The sequence below is a fragment of the Cupressus sempervirens genome, chromosome 6 (genome assembly GCF_028749045.1).
Source record: "Cupressus sempervirens isolate cs-2001-9-10 chromosome 6, ASM2874904v1, whole genome shotgun sequence".
Lineage (NCBI taxonomy): Eukaryota > Viridiplantae > Streptophyta > Pinopsida > Cupressales > Cupressaceae > Cupressus > Cupressus sempervirens.
In genome coordinates this window covers 487,960,334-487,977,837 of record NC_143123.1, presented here as the reverse complement: position 1 = coordinate 487,977,837, position 17,504 = coordinate 487,960,334, and the positions used below count along the sequence as shown (strand labels likewise).

Below are 17,504 nucleotides of genomic sequence, written 5' to 3'. Positions count from 1 at the left end.
GATTTTAGAACATTTAAGCACTTCCCTTGAGCACATTTTAGATTTTTGACTTAGTCATATTTCCATATTGCATTGTCTCAAACTTGAGTGCATATGAAGTGTGCAAGGGTTTTTAATGTTTTGAACATTTCCCTACCTTCCTTGAATTGGCACTCTAGAGCACATGTAGAGCTTGGAGAGGGATTTAGTAAACACTTAGCTATATTTAAACTATTTCCATGTCCTTGACCAACACTTTGTCACTATTAAAAAATTCCTTGGTGCTTGGAGAGTTGTGCTCTGTAATGTCCCCATCATAAAAATAAATGTACTCATTTGATCTTTGTAACGAGCCGATTGATTTATTTTATCTCGGACCCATTTTTTATTTAGTCTTCGTAGTTTGTGTCATCGTCGGCTAACTTTGTACACCCTCGGAAAGCTTTTCCCAACGGGTATTTAAGCACGGCTTGTAGAGGTTTGTAGGTATGCTTTTGGGATTTCATCTCTCTGTACTGCGGATTCCTGTTGGAGTTCGGCATTGTTGCCATTTCGGAAGTGAAAGACCTTCCCTATTTGGCTTGCGCGATTTCGGTGGGAATCAACCCTCACCCTATTCCGTTGGTGTACGTTCAATTTGTAACTGGCAATTTGAAGGCACAACCATACATCTCTATTTCTATTGGTGAATCTCCTAATCTATGTATGCTCTGGATCTACTATATGTTGTATTTTTGTTGGTTCCAGATACCATTCTATGTATTACTCTGCTCATTCAAATCAAGACAACTCTCTCTCCTATCATTGTACGAATCCATCAGCATCCTTCCAGAGTGGTGTACGGCACACTATCCTCCCCTTTACAGTATCATTTTTTATTCTTCCCACACCACCCCTCACCGTACAGCTCATAAATCCTGCCATCTACATCACTACTATTCTATACAGTATCTAAGATAGTCGTACGGCCCTTAAGGAAATTTCGTATGGTAACCCAACATCACCGTACGGCTTGATTTTATTTCCCCCACCATATAGCTTCCAAACACCACCATACGGCAATCCTCCTCACTCTGCACTCAGCGTACGGCAACTTAAGTCCACCTTTTGTACGGACTTCCTTGGTACCGTACGGCCTTGTTATGCTTATGGTTTTCCAATCTCACTGTATGGGTCCTCACTTGTCACCGTACACCACACTTTAAACACCGTATGTCACACTTCTATTACCATATGGGTTGTTTCAAACCACCGCACGGCTATTCCCTTCACTCCTCTATGCCCATCCGAACGATCACTCCAAGCACTTCCTCACACCCGTACAGAACCAATTTTGGGCACATAGTCATCGATTTTCCTCTGCAAAAATTTGAAACTGGTAGCAGGGAACATTACATGCTCTAAATGCACCGAAAGCTTGCAAGGAAATTTTTACATACTTTTTTTTCAAATTTCTCCCTATTTATCTCGGACTTATGCCCACAATGCATTTATCCCTATGTGATGGATTTTATGAATACTTAGCCATTTTTGGTAAATCCCATGACTTTGGTGATATTGCACCATAAGCACATCCAGAGGCGAATGAAGGAATTTCCTGTGCCTTACTCATTTTTTTACCTTCACCTTCTTCCTTTGGTCCAAACTTAGTCATTTTTCCACATTGTTTCTTCCCAAACTTGTGTGCATTTTGGCACTTGTGGAAGATTTCTTCATTTCAAGGAACTTCCTTGAATAAAATGAATTTTCCCCAAGCTTGGTGGAGAAATTTCTTCAACTCAAGGAAATTCCTTAACTTAGTGCAATTTGCCCTCTTGGGTGCATTTCAAACCTAGTCAAGAACTTTTTTTACACAAACATTTTTGAACTTCCTCTTTTTTGACCCATACTTAGCCATATCCTCAAATTTTCATTGTGAGTATCCATGATGAAATATTCTCCATACTCGGTGTTTTTCATGCCTTTTCCCTACTTTCCAATAATATTTCTAGACTTTGTAAATTTTTTAGCCTTTCAATTTTGGATCCCTTTTATGTGCTTTTACACTTCTCAGGTGCCTTTTCAGTGACATTTCCAGGCTTAGTAAATATCTGAGCTTTTCCCTTTTGGATGCCTTTTTCGTGTTGTTTCACTCTGTTAGGTGCCTTTTTTAGAAGATAGTTTTTGAGAAACTTTTTTCAAAGATATTTTTTCAGACAACTTCATCTAATCACAATCCTGAATCTATATACCCTTCTTTCTCTTCTTTAGTCGAAGCTCATCAGTTGTTAAGATAGACCTGCCACAAATAGACTTACTATAATATTTACTTTGTTCAAATGTGAAAATAGGACAATCTAGGACTTACTAAAAATAGACATCCCTAAAAAATAGGACTTCACCAGAAGAGTTAAAATTTCACTGTTTCTTTCCTCAAAGTATTTTCAGATTTCAACTCAACACTCATCAAAATTCACAGCTCTTAATCAGAAAAGCCCTAAACAATTGAAACCCTAAAGGGCAAAAAACAACTCTCCGTTCTAGGCTTGGCCAACTTTGTCAATTCTCATTTGACACACGAAGAACCTGAGGAGACTAATGCCTGAACTAACAAGAACCAAAGCCAAAAAGGCCAAGTAAACCAAAAAGTAGGGGGTCCACATTTGCAACAGGGCAACGTGTGAAGGTCACAACAGGCTCCCCTCTTTTCACTTTAGTTGTGAATAATCCTAGTGTTAGTATGGCAGCATTTTGAGGTCATAGCAGCATGCCAAAGCCCTAGATTGCTCTTAGTTGCAATTTCGGGTGCAGGACAAAGCTATTGGTTCAATTGTCAAATCAATATCCAAATGTTTTGGTGAGTTTGAAAGTACAAGCAGAAAGTTATGGAATCCCTTATGAAGAATGAAATTCTGACTTCCACCATGAATGCAAGTCCAATGCACAAACGAAAACCTTGTACAAGACTTGGCTTAAGGTGAAATCAATTAAGTGTTGTCATGAGAAATTTACAACCTTTGAACAACACTTGTGCAAGTTCAGATCAGGGAATGGAGTTCATATTTGAGAAATCTGATTTTAAATCTGGGAGTGCATAGGGTTTCTACGAATTTTACCGTATCATGTTTCCTGGTCTTGTCAAATCTTGCAATGAGATGGTGAAAGTAATGGAAAAATCTAGGTAATATAGCAAAAAAACTCAAATGTCTATAATCAGATCTGATTCGATCAGGACAAGAGACTAGGCAATTGAAAGGAGAGACTGATTTGCAAACTAAGGGTTTTGAATGAACAACTGAAAATTGATGGTTTTAACACCTAGAGATTTTTTTAAAATTTCTTGAGTTGACCTTAAGCGTGAGCCCAAGGCAGGTCAGAATTACAACCTCCTTGGGGCTCAAAGAGCCTAATTGAGGTCGGAACGCCAAACTACTTGGGGGTCTATCAGCCCAACAACTAGCCATTTTCCACCCAACTTGTAGGGCTGTAAACATTCGAGTCAATGCATGATGGAAAATTGGTTGATGAACAAAGACGTGAAGGGGTAAGGGATTTAATCATTTAAGAGATGAGATTTTTTTGCTGTTAAAATGCTTTGACAAACACTTGAGACATTGAGGATATCTGGAAGCTTCTCTGCAGGTGCAACTGCAATTTGTAATACAAGGTTAAAGCATAAGGAATTCATTGAAACACTTCAAACTTTTTGGTTGGATCCAAGCTTCGGCAGCACCCAAGGAAGGTTGGAGTTCCAACCTCCATGGGGCTCCATGACCCCAAGCAAGGCTGAAATTCTGACTTTGATTGGGCTCCATGTCCAGTAACTTCCGAACTTCACCCAGTCCTTAGAGAAAATGAGAATGTGAAGGTGTTGCCATGGTGAAATTATTAGAGTTGTGATAAAATCTCAAGACAAAAGATCAAGTGATTGGAAGTACAAATTAATAGACAAAACAAGAATTCGGAGTTCAATGGAGCGAAGGATAAAGAAATGAAGTGCAATTTTGAATTGGAAACAAAATCTCATGTGAAATTGAGTTGGGAAGGCATGACGATTGAGTTGTTGAAGTTTGAAGGGAAATCGGGAAACTGCCAAACACATGAGCCCAAGGCAGGTCAGAATTCCAACCTCCTTGGTCTCATGAAGCCCAAGGGAGGTTGGAATTCCAACCTCATTTGGGCTCTAGCATGAACAAAGATCGAACACTCTATGTCTCAATGTGAGTTTTGTCTCCCATCTCCAATTTCCAAACGCAAGTCGGCCTCTTCCAAGTAGACGTGCTTTTCTGCCAAAACACATGTATAAAGGCAATCAAAAAACTTCATTTCAACAGCATAAGCAATTTGATCAAACACATAAGAAGAACAGATCTGATCAAGGGAAAAAATCAGGGGTTAAAGCTGGAGATGTTAGTCTTAAATTAGATCATGTTAATTATTAAAGGTCAAACTATGAAATCAATATTTGCTAGACATGTTCTAACAAGTGGTGATAACTTAGAGAATCATGATTCGTATCTGAAATTGGGAATTGCTGATATCAGTGCTTGATTGATTTTGAGAAAAATTGCATGCAAAGTTTCTTTCTTCCAGATGTATTTTCAATGTCAGGATAAAATCATATAATTAGGAAGGGCTCCATGTCATAAAAATGGTCAATCTTGTTCATATTGATCAAACTCAAATGATTCCTTGTTTACAAGGTGAAATGGAGGAAGGAGCACAAGTGAAACATGGATCTTTCAAGCTTAAAATGCTTGAGCACAAGGAAGGACTAAGGCAAAATAAAAGGTTTGTGCATGGGGAAATTCAAGCAAAAGGATTTTCACCTCAAAATTTTAAGCAAGATGTAAACAAAGTGGAAGTGCAAGTGCAATGACAATGATCTCAGGACTTGTAAGAAATATTTGATGAGCCAAGATAACTTAATCAAGAAATCAAGATCCAAAGCAAGAAGGTTCAAAGTCATTTGAATGAGAACATTGAGAAGATTTTCAAAAGATGCAGAAAATTTATGAAAATGAAACAATTTGGGAATATGAGTTATCAAACTTAATCGAAGACTTGATAATATTGAGTATCAAGAGATATTCGTTCATTATCATGAATTGATGAAGTCTACAAGATAAGCATGCTGAGGTGGCACCCACCAATCAAAAGACTCAAGTTCCACGTGTCAAAGATCATCCAACTAAATCATTCCAAGTGTACATGTGGAGTCCAATTAATATCTCTACCTAAGCAATTTTCTCATTGGTCCTTAAAGAAATGATTTTTTTTTAATTGGCCCGCAAGCTGGTGTTTTATGTAATTGGTCAGCATTTAATGCTTGTAGGTGGTAGTTACATTAGGGTTATGTAGGCTTAATCTTGGCCATTACTCTCATATTAATCATGGTGATTTAGTGTACTTGGAGAAACCATATAAGCCTTTCTCAAATCATTTGCAAAGGGAGTCTTGGAGAGATTGTAGCTATAATATTGCCAAAGTAACTGCAAATTCATTGTTGTCATCATGGTGGACTACATGTGTTATTTTGGGATATTGCATGGTTTCTAAATTTCCTCACTTAGAGTAGGATTTTATTTATGTTCGCTAGAAGTAGATGAGTAGATAATGGAAGATACTGTTGTTGGTGAATTATGGTAAAACTATGTCGAGACTCCATACCTTTTGGCCCTTGTTGATTGCAAGTAATAGTGTAAGGTTGATCCAAACTAATTGCAAGCACTTAACTTCAATTGGAAATGTCCATTTCGATTGCACCATCACTGGGTATTTGAATGAGTGTTTACAATATGAATATCATCCACACATCCTTCCAAGCAAGCAACCTCCTTTGCACAATTGATTTGGCAAAGCAAGGATTGGTTTAGTTCCACCTCACACCATCAATGGTCTCTTACATTGTAATGTTCCCAAGTCCCTATGAAACCACGAAATTTCCTAAACAATGTAGGCCATACAACAATGCAAGGAGGATGGCATACGATGACTGGATAATAGCGTACGGAGACAAGATCAGATGGTCGTCCGGTGTGTGTCTGGGAGCTGATAGTAGGAATCCGTACTGTGGTCTACAATAGGAGTTTGTACGAGATGATTGTAAGGTCGTACAGTGTCTTAATGAATGACATACAGTGGCGAGGTGCAAGGTGATGGACTTGGAGTACAGTAGACAGTCCGTAAGGGAGTGTGATACAGCACAGGAAAACCGTATGGTGGCTTTAGATAACCGTACGGTGCAGAAGGAGTGTACGGTGAAGGGGTAATGTCCGTACGGTGTACTTGGGTGAGGAGTGTACGGAGGGGATGCTACAATGGCCGTCCTGGCCATATAGTACAAATTAGAGGGAAACAAAATGCCGTATAGGGGAATTATTACTAAAGCATGGAGAAGGAAGGAAATCAATAACACAAGCAAACTTGATACCACTTGAGAAATGCAAGAAGTAACATACACAAATTGCAGACGTAGAGCCAAGAGATTCACCAACAAGTACTGAGGTACAATTAAGCCTTCAATTTGCTAGATATAGAGATGAACACCAATGGAATAGGGTGAGGGTTGAATCCCACCGAAACCGTATAAGCCAAATAGGGAAGGTCTTTCACTTCTGAAATGGCGAACAATCCCGAACTCCAACAGGAATCCGCAGGACAAAGAAATATAATCCAAAGCATACCTACAGACAACCTACGAGCCATGCTTAAATACCCATTGGGAAAAACTTCCTGAGGGTGTACAAAGTTAGCCGACGGCGACACAAACTATCAAAACAAAATTAAAAAAATGGGTCCGAGATAAAATAAATCAATCGGCCCGTTACAAAGATTAAATTATTATTTATTTTATAACGGGGACATTACAGTCCTCCCGTCCCAAAAATTGCTTGTACTCGAGCAAGTGCAATGTCGAGTGTTGGAGGATGTCCTCGCCTTTCCACGTTGCATCGTCCAATAGTAGGTGTCGCCAGCGTACCAAGTAGGATGTGCTCGCCTTTCCACGTTGCGTCGTCCAATAGTAGGTGTCGCCAGCGTACCAAGTATTCTTTCATAGTGCAGTTCCGTAGGACCTTTTCACGTACTTCGAGAATTTCAACAAGTTCCAGAATGAGCTTCCCTTCCTCGTTGAGTGGCGAAAGGTCGATAGTGAGGGTGACGTTTTGCCCTATAGCCTTCTTCAGATAGGAAGCATGGAAGACATTGTGAATGCGGCTACCCTTCGGAAGTTCCAATCCGTATGCTACCTCACCAATACAACGGATCACGCAGTAGGGACCATAAAAATGTGGCTTCAATTTCTCCTTACCTATTCCTTTTAATGAAGACTGTCGGTAGGGCTGAAGTTGGAGATAGACCAGATCCCCCAGTTCAAAACATCTCTCTATCCGATATCTGTCGGCGTACACCTTTTGTCGATTTTGTGCCTGCTGCAGGTTCTCTTTCAAGCTCCTCAATATGTCTTGTCCCTCCTAAAGCCAATCCTTCGCCCTTGGAGCGCGACTATCACCCAGAACTGTGTCGATGAAGGAGAGGGGTTCGTGCTCGTATAGAGCTTTGAATGGCGCCATCCCAATAGACATGTGAGACGTATTGTAGCGATAGTGCCTGAGATGGATCCATTTTACCCACGCTCATTGTTGTGCCAAGACGTAGTTCCGAAGGTAGCCTTCGAGCCATTTGTTCACAATCTTAGTTTGACCATTTGTCTGCGGGTGGTAACTCGTGCTCGAATATAATTTTGTCCCTACCATCCAAAACAATTATGTCCAGAAAATACTGACGAATCGTCCATCTCGATCACTGACGATGTTTCGGGGTAACCCATGCAGGCGAAAGACTTCTCTGAAAAACAGATCGGCCACTTGTGCAACCTGAATGTCCGAGGGGATGGCGAAGAAGTGAACATACTTTGTCAATCTGTCAACCACCACAAAGATGCAGTCCTTTCCATTCACCTTGGGAAGACTTGTTATGAAGTCCATGAATATACTTTCCACTTATGTTCAAGAATAAGCAAAGGTTGTGTTCAGACTTGTTCTAGTGGCAAACCGTACATTCTCTTACATGTTGCAACACGTCCCCTTTCAGTCCCTTCCATGAAAATCTCCCCCGAATGCTTCTGTAAGTTTTAAGGAAGCTGGGGTGTCCAACCAAAGGTGAGTTGTGTAATTCCTTTAGAATCTTTTGCTTCAGTTTGGATTCTAGCACTAGGTATATCCGGTCTTTATGGTAGATGATATCATCCACCACTCTGTACCAATCATCGTGGATGGGGCCATCCATTATCTCACAAGAAAATGTATTCTTGGAATATTCTACTAACAGTTAGTTGAGATCTGGTCTAGCGAGCAGATGGTGGGTTTTTTGGACAAGGCATCTGCAACAACATTGTTCTTCCCTTTTCAATGTCGAAATCAAAAGACTGAACTTTGCTTACCCACTTTTATTGCTGTTCGTTCAAATGCCGCTACTCCAAGAAATATCTCAGACTGTTGTGATCCGTACGGACGACAAACTTGGCACCTACCAGATACAATCGGAACTTGGTTAGTGCATGTACGATGGCCAACATTTCTTTGTCATAGATGGAATACAGGCATTCTGTTGGAGTAAGCTTCCTGCTCTCATAGGCGATGGGGTGTCTATCCTGCATCAGAACCGCTCCAATGCCTTCCCCGGACACGTCGCATTTCAAAATGAACAATCGGATGAAGTCAGGCAGTACAAGAACCGGGTAAGTGCTCATGGCCTCTTTAAGCTTATCAAAGGTGAGTTGTGCTTCTTCATTCCACTGGAAAACCCCCTTCTTCGTCAAATCCATTAAAGGTGTGCACAGTTCGAAGAATCCTTGCAAATCCATGAGTGATTTTGGGGGAGGCCAATCGAGGATAGCCTAAATCTTCTCCTAATGCACTTGAAACCCGTATTTACTGACAACATGCCCCAAGTACAATATCTCTGTCATACCAAACTCACATTTGGACTGCTTGGCGAACAAGGACTGTTCCTCCATGATACTCAAAACTTCATTCAGATGCTTCAGGTGCTCCTCCCATGTCCTGCCATAAATAAGAAGATCATCAAAGAATACCAATAGATACGCAACTGTTTGCTGAAGATGTAGTTCATGCATGATTGAAACGTAGCAAGTGCGTTGATCAATCCGAATGGCATGACTAGGAACTCATAATGTTCGTAGTGGCAACGGAAAGCCGTTTTCTCCACATCTTCTTCGCTCATTCGGATCTGATGGTATCCAAAACAAAGATCTATTTTTGAAAAATAGACCGCACCATGTAGTTCATCCAACAGCTCATCTATCCATGGGATGGGATTCCTATTCTTTTGTTTAGCGCACAATAGTCCACACACATGCGCATCATTCCGTCCTTTTTGACCAACACCACGGATGACGCGAATGGGCTAGAACTGGCAAGGATCCATCCTTTCTCAAGCAATTCTTGAATCGCCCTTTCAATTTCATCCTTGAATTTCTTGGGGTGGCAGTAAAATGTGGTTATGACTGGTTTTGCCCCTAATTCCAACTTCATTGTGTATTCAAACCCTCGGTGAGGTGGTATGCCAAGAGGAATATCCATGAAAACTTTTTCATGCCCACTTAAGATATCCTGGAGTTCATCATCCTATGGAGGTATTCGGTGCCCCTTTATAGGTTCCACCGAGATAAAACAATGCACAACCCATGCAATGTCATCGTGCCGCAAGATTGCCTCCATCCGATGCACAGAAACTTCCTTCGACCCTTCAATTGCCATCCCTCGGAGGACAACCTTCTTTCTGTCAACCACAAAAGTGAAGTCCATCCGTTTGAAACTCTATGTGTACTCATCAAGGGTCTCCATCCACTGTATGCCAAGAATGACTTCCATGTCTGCGAGGTCCACTATGAAAAAGTCCTCCATCACCGTGTGATTCGTCATTGTGATGCTCAGCTGAGGAACAAGGTGTGTGCAGGGCAGAAAAGTCCCTCCAAAAACCATGACCTGAAAGCCTATGTGTGCTTCCATAGGGTACCACAGAAAACTGTGTACCTCGGACTGCCAAACAATGCAATGGATCCTCCACACTGTGCCAAGGCAGCAATCCTCTTCGTATGGTTTAAACTGGCCATGTTGGTGTCAATGTTAGGTTGGTCATCTTCAACTAGCATGTCTTCCTGATCGTGTTCATCCTCATCATCGGACACCACCTCGATGTAATGGATCTTTCCCTTCTTGAGGCATCGGTGGGGCCAAGCTCCCAAGGGCCCTTGCAATTGAAACACAATTTCTTCCTTCGAAGTTCCTGTCAAGTAGCTTCATCCAATGACGGCTTCTTGGGCCGAGGTTTCTCTTGGAAATGTCAGTGGTTTTGGATGTAAGTGACTTCGAGAGGATGAGGTCGATGCCGATGAAAATGCCATACTCCATGCCTTACTGATTGCTTCCGTCAGGGTAGACGGATTGAATCCCTTCACCCAACCCTTCAATGGTTCTTCCACTCCGTCCATAAAGAGCACGACCCGCCTTCTTTCGAAGATGTCCATGACCAACATAAAAAGTCTCTTAAGTTCCGCAATGAGCTGATCTACCGATCCAGTTTGCCTTAGTTGCATCAGATCTTTGAAATTGAGCTCAAGGTCTTTCCCATCAAATCGTTCTATTAATCTCTCCGTAAATTCTGCATAGGTCTTTATTTGGTCATGCCCTAATGTGATGGTGTCGTGGTACCACCATTCGTGCACAACTCCTTCCAAGTGCAACGCGGCAAATTTGATAGCTTCTTTAGGCATAGGATTTAGCTGGAAGTAGGTATCAGCTTTCATCACCCACGCCTATGCTGAAATGGAACCCAATCCATCAAATGGAGACAGATTCACCTTACTCAATTTTCTTCTGAGATCATTGTTAAAGTATTCTCCTCTGTTTCCGCCTCCCAAGTATCTCATCCTCAGATCTGCATAATCTTTGTAGGAAATGTCCTCTTCAAGGTTTGCGTTCCTCCAATCCTCTCTTATCTCTTCGAAAGTTGGTAATCTCTCTCCGTGATGTGCTTCCGTCCGTGGTGGGAAAGTCGGCATGGAAGGTTGAGGGCGTGTTGGCTGAGGGTGTGGCTTACCCGATACTGAGTCCGCGCTGTGTCCATTTTGTTCTCCGCCAACTTCTTGAGGGTTTCCTCCATGAGTTGCTGTGTATCCGTGATCTATGCCTAATTCTGGGCAAGTTCCCTCAGAAGTGCCACAAGTTCGACACCCGTCGGTTCCCGTTCGTCAGCCATTCGATTAACGGAATGTGTCCTTCTCTTCCGGCTATAAACTCTCATTCGCCGTCCACAAGCTGGCAAGATCGAAGAGCTCTGATACCACTGTAATGTTCCCAAGTCCTTACGAAACCACGAAATTGCCTGAACAATGCAAGTCATACGGCAATGCACAGGAGGATGGCGTACGGTGACTAGATAATAGCGTACAGAGACAAGATCTAATGGTCATACGGTGTGTCTGGGAGTTGATAGTAGGAATCTGTACGGTGGTGTACAACAGGAATCTGTATGGGATGATTATAAGGCCATACAGTGTCTTAATGAATGATGTACGGTGGCAAGGTGCAGGGTGATGGACTTGGCATATGGTATACAATCTGTACAGGGGTGTGATATAGCATAGGAAAACCATATGGTGGCTTTAGATAACCATATGGTGCACAAGGAGTGTACGGTGAAGGGGTAATGTCCGTACGGTGTGCTTGGGTGAGGAGTGTACGGAGGGGATGCTACAATGGTCGTACTAGCCATACAGTACAAATTAGAGGGAAATAGAATACCGTACAGGGGAATTATTATTGAAGCATGGAGAAGGAAGGAAATCAATAACACAAGCGAACTTGATAGCACTTGAGAAATGCAGGAAGTAACATACGCAAATTGTAGACACAAAGCCAAGAGATTCACCAATAGGTACTGAGGTACAATTAAGCCTTCAATTTGTCAAATAAAGAGACGAACACCAACGGAATAGGGGAGGGTTGAATCCCACCGAAACCATATAAGCCAAATAGAGAAGGTCTTTCACTTCCGAAATGGCAAACAATCCCGAACTCCAGCAGGAATCCGCAGTACAGAGCAATATAATCCAAAGCATACCTACAGACTACCTACAAGCCGTGCTTAAATACCCGTCAAGAAAAAATTTCCGAGGGTGTACAAAGTTAGTTGACGGCAACACAAACTACAAAAACAAAATTAAAAAAATGCGTCCGAGATAAAATAAATCAATCAGCCCGTTACAAAGATTAAATTATTATTTATTTTATAACGGGGACATTACATACATTGTAGAGTTAGCCTAGCTTTCTAAACTCATTTCTTTTGCAATCTATTTCAATAGAAGTAGTTGAAGAGTCATCATTGCCAAATCATTTCCATTTCGAAAGTTGATGTTTATTGAATAAATATCATAAATCTCCAAGTGATACCCAGCATGTCACATCATACAACTAAGTTAACTCTACAATAATAAGGAAACTTGGGGTTGTCTTAGTAACCAAGGATACTAAGTGTTTCATTTTGCACATTGAAGTAGTCACAAAACTCAAATCAACAGGTTCTAGCTGGGGACACCTATTATTGATGGTTATAGGCAACCTACAATGCACTTGCTCTTTGAGACTAGTCTTTTAAATATGTGGAAAGGGACTAGATAAATATAGCAATTTTCTTCTCGCATCTCAATCGTTTCGTTAAATAATTGGATTTAAACGCATAAACATCGGTCTAGACATGATATTCAAACACAAATGGATTATTTAGTGGTTTTGTTTCAAATTTCTCCATGTTTCTTAGAGTCTAGCACCAAGTTTCAACCACAAATGGAATTCCTATAACATTGGATTTGGTGCTTTTTGCCTCTACGTTAAGTATAGTTGTGTGTTCCCCCATTCAAAAAGTATTCTACTTGAGAACTTGCTAACAGATGGCTTTAACTAGTATGTTGCTTAGGTTATGGCACCTCAATTTACCCAGCACCAAGGCTTGCCTAACCACCATCAAACAATCGGAGAACCAAAAAAAATACCACAATAGACTAGCAATTGTGCATCTGTGAATTCCTCCAGCTCATTTGTTTCCACCAAGAAGACAACTTGACTTTCCTATCTATTTCTCTTTTCTAATGTAGCTTTCATTCCAATGGTATCTATAATCTATATCTTTATTTAATTTTATACTTTCTCTTCCTACTCAATTTGCTGTCACATGTCAGAATTTGGTGTAGGTTGCATCATCCACTCAAAACTATACTTTCAAATTTCATGCTAGATTTGGAGTGATATTCACTTGCCTGCTCATCAGATAATCTCTCAAGTTGAACATCATCTCTAATCATCTCTAACTTACTGTTTTCGTCTTTATACTCTCAACTCTTTGTCTTGTGTTGAAGAAAAATAAAAATAACATTTTTTTTCACGTGTCATAGCAGTGTTATTAACTTGCAGATCTCTCATTTTTTAGGATATAAGTATGGCATGTGGCCTGCCTGTACTTCCCCAAGAATGACCCAAACACCCCTAATACCTTTAATGTTCCATTACCAAAATTGGCAATCCCAATCAATTCTTCGTATTTACCTCAATTTGGATCTACCCTTATCGTCTGTTGGCAATCCTCAAAATACAAGATCACTATGTTCTGGTTGAATTGTATTGCAAACTATCATGCCACAGTTAAAACCTAAGCATCATTAGAGAATTGCCACTCAACCCTCCTAAAAAATTTGAAATAAACTTGCAGACACGAATTTCACATCCCCAACAGACTCTGGATCTGTTTCCTCTTAGCTCCCATTTGCTCAAACTCTCAAATTCATCAATAACTCTAGGATAAACCCTAAAGGCACTTCATGCTCAACAGACCTTTAAACCACTAACATAGTTAATGGGCTTCATGCTTGAAAGACTTCAGATGCTAAACCTTTGTTAAATGGCAAGCAGACCATTGTCTTGGTGACAGATATACAGAACCAAACCAGAAAAATATGCACAAGAAAAACAAACAGAACATCATAGTAACTTTCAACCCCTTTCCTTTTGTGTGGCCATGTAGTTTTATCTAAAACAGACCCATACAAGGAAGTTTTTGACTTTGCTAGCAGCATGCTCATTAGTCAACCAACATCCAGTGTCAGCTTAGCCATAGATTTTCATCTTGTTTGTGATCCCTTAGTTGAGCCATTGTCTTCTGCTATGCTTTATGTATGACCTTCGTTAATACAAATATATCTCAGCTTAAAATATTGCTAGTTAGTATACTTAGTCAAATATTAATTTATTTCATGGATATTAATTTATTTGTGAAAAATTCAAAGAATAAAATCCTCTACAAGCTTTATCAAAAAAAGGTTTTATTTTGCTTCCCTAGACACCGTAGTTTAGCAGTTTAGATCTTAATTTGGGTAGCCTTCAGAATAAAAATATTTTGTAGTCCTCTTGAATTAAAATTTCCCCTTTTCAAAGAGAAATCATCGACTGTCAGTATGTATAGAGAGAGTGCAGAGGGATTTTTTATTCATTATGTTAATCTGACATCTATTAAGAAAGACCTACATCAAATTCAGTGTATTATAAAGAGGACAGCTTATATATTCAACATATTTAAAAGCAAAAAAGTTACCCTCATGCAATTATAAATTTGAAAATAGAATGGGAGAAAGAAAACGTCAAAATTATTAATGGAAAATTTCATAATTTACCCATAAACATCATATATCACATTGTCAAAGGCATGTAAATATACCTGCACCTTTGCAAACACGACAATCAACCAACCCTGTTTGTATTTTCATTTTTCCATCTTTGCAGAATACGCATTTTGTGCCACCTGTTCCACTCAACCAAATTGAAATAAGTTACTATATAAGATGTTGAACTCTCCCTTTCTATCCCTCTTTCTCTCACTCCCTCCCTCCCTCTCTCATATTTGAATTCCAAAAAGATAGTTTGAGTACAAAATGTAACTGACCATGTTATATATTTAGGACAATCAAGAAAATGCAAGAGCACACAAAAGAATATATTGTGATTCTATAATTAGCAAGCAATAATCTGAAGCATTGCTCAAAGATGGAAATTTTTAAAAGATATAAACCTCTGAACAGCAGCAATTAAATTATTTAGACATAAATTTTCAGTTCTGAACAAAAACTGTTCAAACAAGAAACAAACACATAAGAAACTTAAGACCAGACAAACTGTAACTGTATAGGCAAAACAAGCTATGTGCCATGTAGTAAAGTTACAAGAAATGCTTATCAATGATGAAATATTCTGGGTTTGTTTTATTCAATATTGGAAAGAGGGGAGTTGGGGTATAAAATAACTATATGGAAATGGAAACAGAAGATATTAAATCCAAATTGAATTCAGTTTGCAGAAATCCTAGAATAAAGGATGTAAATACCAAAAGGAAAATCAATTTAGAAATTGATGTTTTGAACTGTATCATCCTGTTTTAAAAGGGGTATGCAAGAATATATCAGCTTCTTCCAAGATAAAACTACAGGCTCAAAAATTCTTGCAATATCTGCCAGATTATTAGAAAAGTTGGGGCATCTTGCTAGTTCAAAGTCTTCGGATGACTACTGCTTAACCATGGCCTGGTAATCAAATCAAGACTGGACAAGTTTAAATTGATATATAACAGATTTTTATGCAGTCTGGGGGAAATAAGTTGGTCATGTCTTGTGGAAGTGTAATTCTGCCAGGGATTTTTTAACATGATTAGACCAAAGTTAACTATGGACCCATTACCATCTTTTCTTGGCAAATCCCTCTTGGTAGACCTGGATGACTAGAGATATCTGGAAAACTGGAAAACTCCATGCACAAACATGTGCATGCACACGCATGGGCATGCACACACACACTGGACGAGAACAATATATGTAATTGATCACTTGTTGATTAATATCAATATGACTACTAGATATATGTCAGATGATTTGATCTATGCACTTAGTGCAATTCACAATCATAAGATTATTTCTGCTATATCTGATATGACAGAATCTATTATGCAAAGGATGACCTTGACGTGCACTATGATGTTTTCTTTCTCTGATTTGACAATGGAAGATATGCTAAATTGACTTCCTATCGCCTATAGCAATAAATTGCTATTTCTGATCTCAATCCTTACACATGTGCAATGTATAGGTATGATGATATCGATTTCAGTGATATGCTGCTGTTCCGGATTTGTAGATATATTCTTGCAACAATGATAATGATGTCGTATCTGATCTTAGAAATCTGTGTTTGCATCAATGGTGCTGTCTCTGATATTTTCTTTTCAACTATGAAACCAAAATAGGCCATAAAGCCTTATGCTCAAGAAGCAGATCCAAGAATGGATAAGAGATAAACCAAGGTTCTGAATAAATGATTGTTGAAGTGAATCTGATTGTCATAATATACCTTGAAATGTAAATGGATTGCACCTCTTCATGATCAACAAGAGGCATCCTTTCCCAATCGTCCTTCTTCATGAAATATATCGATTAGTTTATAACTTCTGACTAATCTGAATGCTGTCATTAATGATAGTTAGCATTTGTCTTAATCTATTTAGTAATGTTTAATAATTGCTGTTATTTTTCTTAATGATTCTTATCGATCTGTGATGATTTATCAATTAGTTGAATGCTGCCTTCCTTAATCAATTACTAATAACTTTGATTATTGATTGTCAAGACTAATTGTCAATTGGTCAACTTCATAAGATCGTGATTATAATCTTTTTAGCAATAATAGGTGTTTAGGCATTAGTCAATGCTTGTCTAATTGATGCTTGTGTATGGCACATTTGATCTGCTTGTTTCAAACATGACATCCCCATCATGTTGATGTTTATGATTGTCTTTATTGACTCACTTATTATCATCTGTTTCTGATCTCGGTCAATGATATTGGATCATCAAAAATGAAAACACCCCTTTTTCAGAAATCCCAAATTCAAACCTTCATAGTTTGATTGATGCTGCGTTATTGAATCCTTGTTTGCAATTTCTCATGCTTGGCTTGTTTGGTGAGTTCATATATTGTAGACATTTGACAGTGACACTATGTTTAACTTTATATTATGTTATTCAATTTTTTTCCTTCAGAAATTCACTGTTATACTTATGTGATCTATGCAAAATTGTGTATGAGTGTTAAGTAGCTTCTATTTATCTCAATTATTGTGTATTTGATGTTAATTGACTAAATGATGCATGAAAAAATCTTTAAATCCTTAAAAATCTTTGAATTTTGTGTTTTCGATTTTTCGAGTCCTTGCCGACTCTTGGCCAAATCTGGTTGCCAAGTCAGAGTCCGAGTCCGAGTCAGATTTTGACTTTCCGAGTCAAAGACAAGTCCGAGTCTCGTAACTATGGTTTAAACACTTCCTTTATTGTTGACAACTTTATAAAAATCAATTTAATTAATGTCACCTTAAATATTGGGAACATTGCAATCATCCTGGCTCAAACATTGCTTGTCCTCGAGCAA

General features: G+C 39.2%; 1 protein-coding gene across 8 annotated transcripts in view; it reads right to left on the bottom strand.

Moving 5' to 3' along the window:
- LOC149553163 (thylakoid lumenal P17.1 protein) overlaps positions 1 to 17,504 on the bottom strand; it is a 109,114-nt gene that overhangs the window by 60,244 nt on the left and 31,366 nt on the right. For all 8 annotated transcript variants that reach the window (XR_016353395.1, XR_016353396.1, XR_016353397.1 and 5 more), the window contains exon 3: positions 14,752 to 14,835. Coding sequence is in view for 4 of the 8 variants with exons in the window: in XM_089789846.1 (XP_089645972.1) it covers positions 14,752 to 14,835 (84 nt within the window). In the remaining 4 variants the exon portion in view is untranslated. The remainder of the gene's footprint in view (positions 1 to 14,751; positions 14,836 to 17,504) is intronic.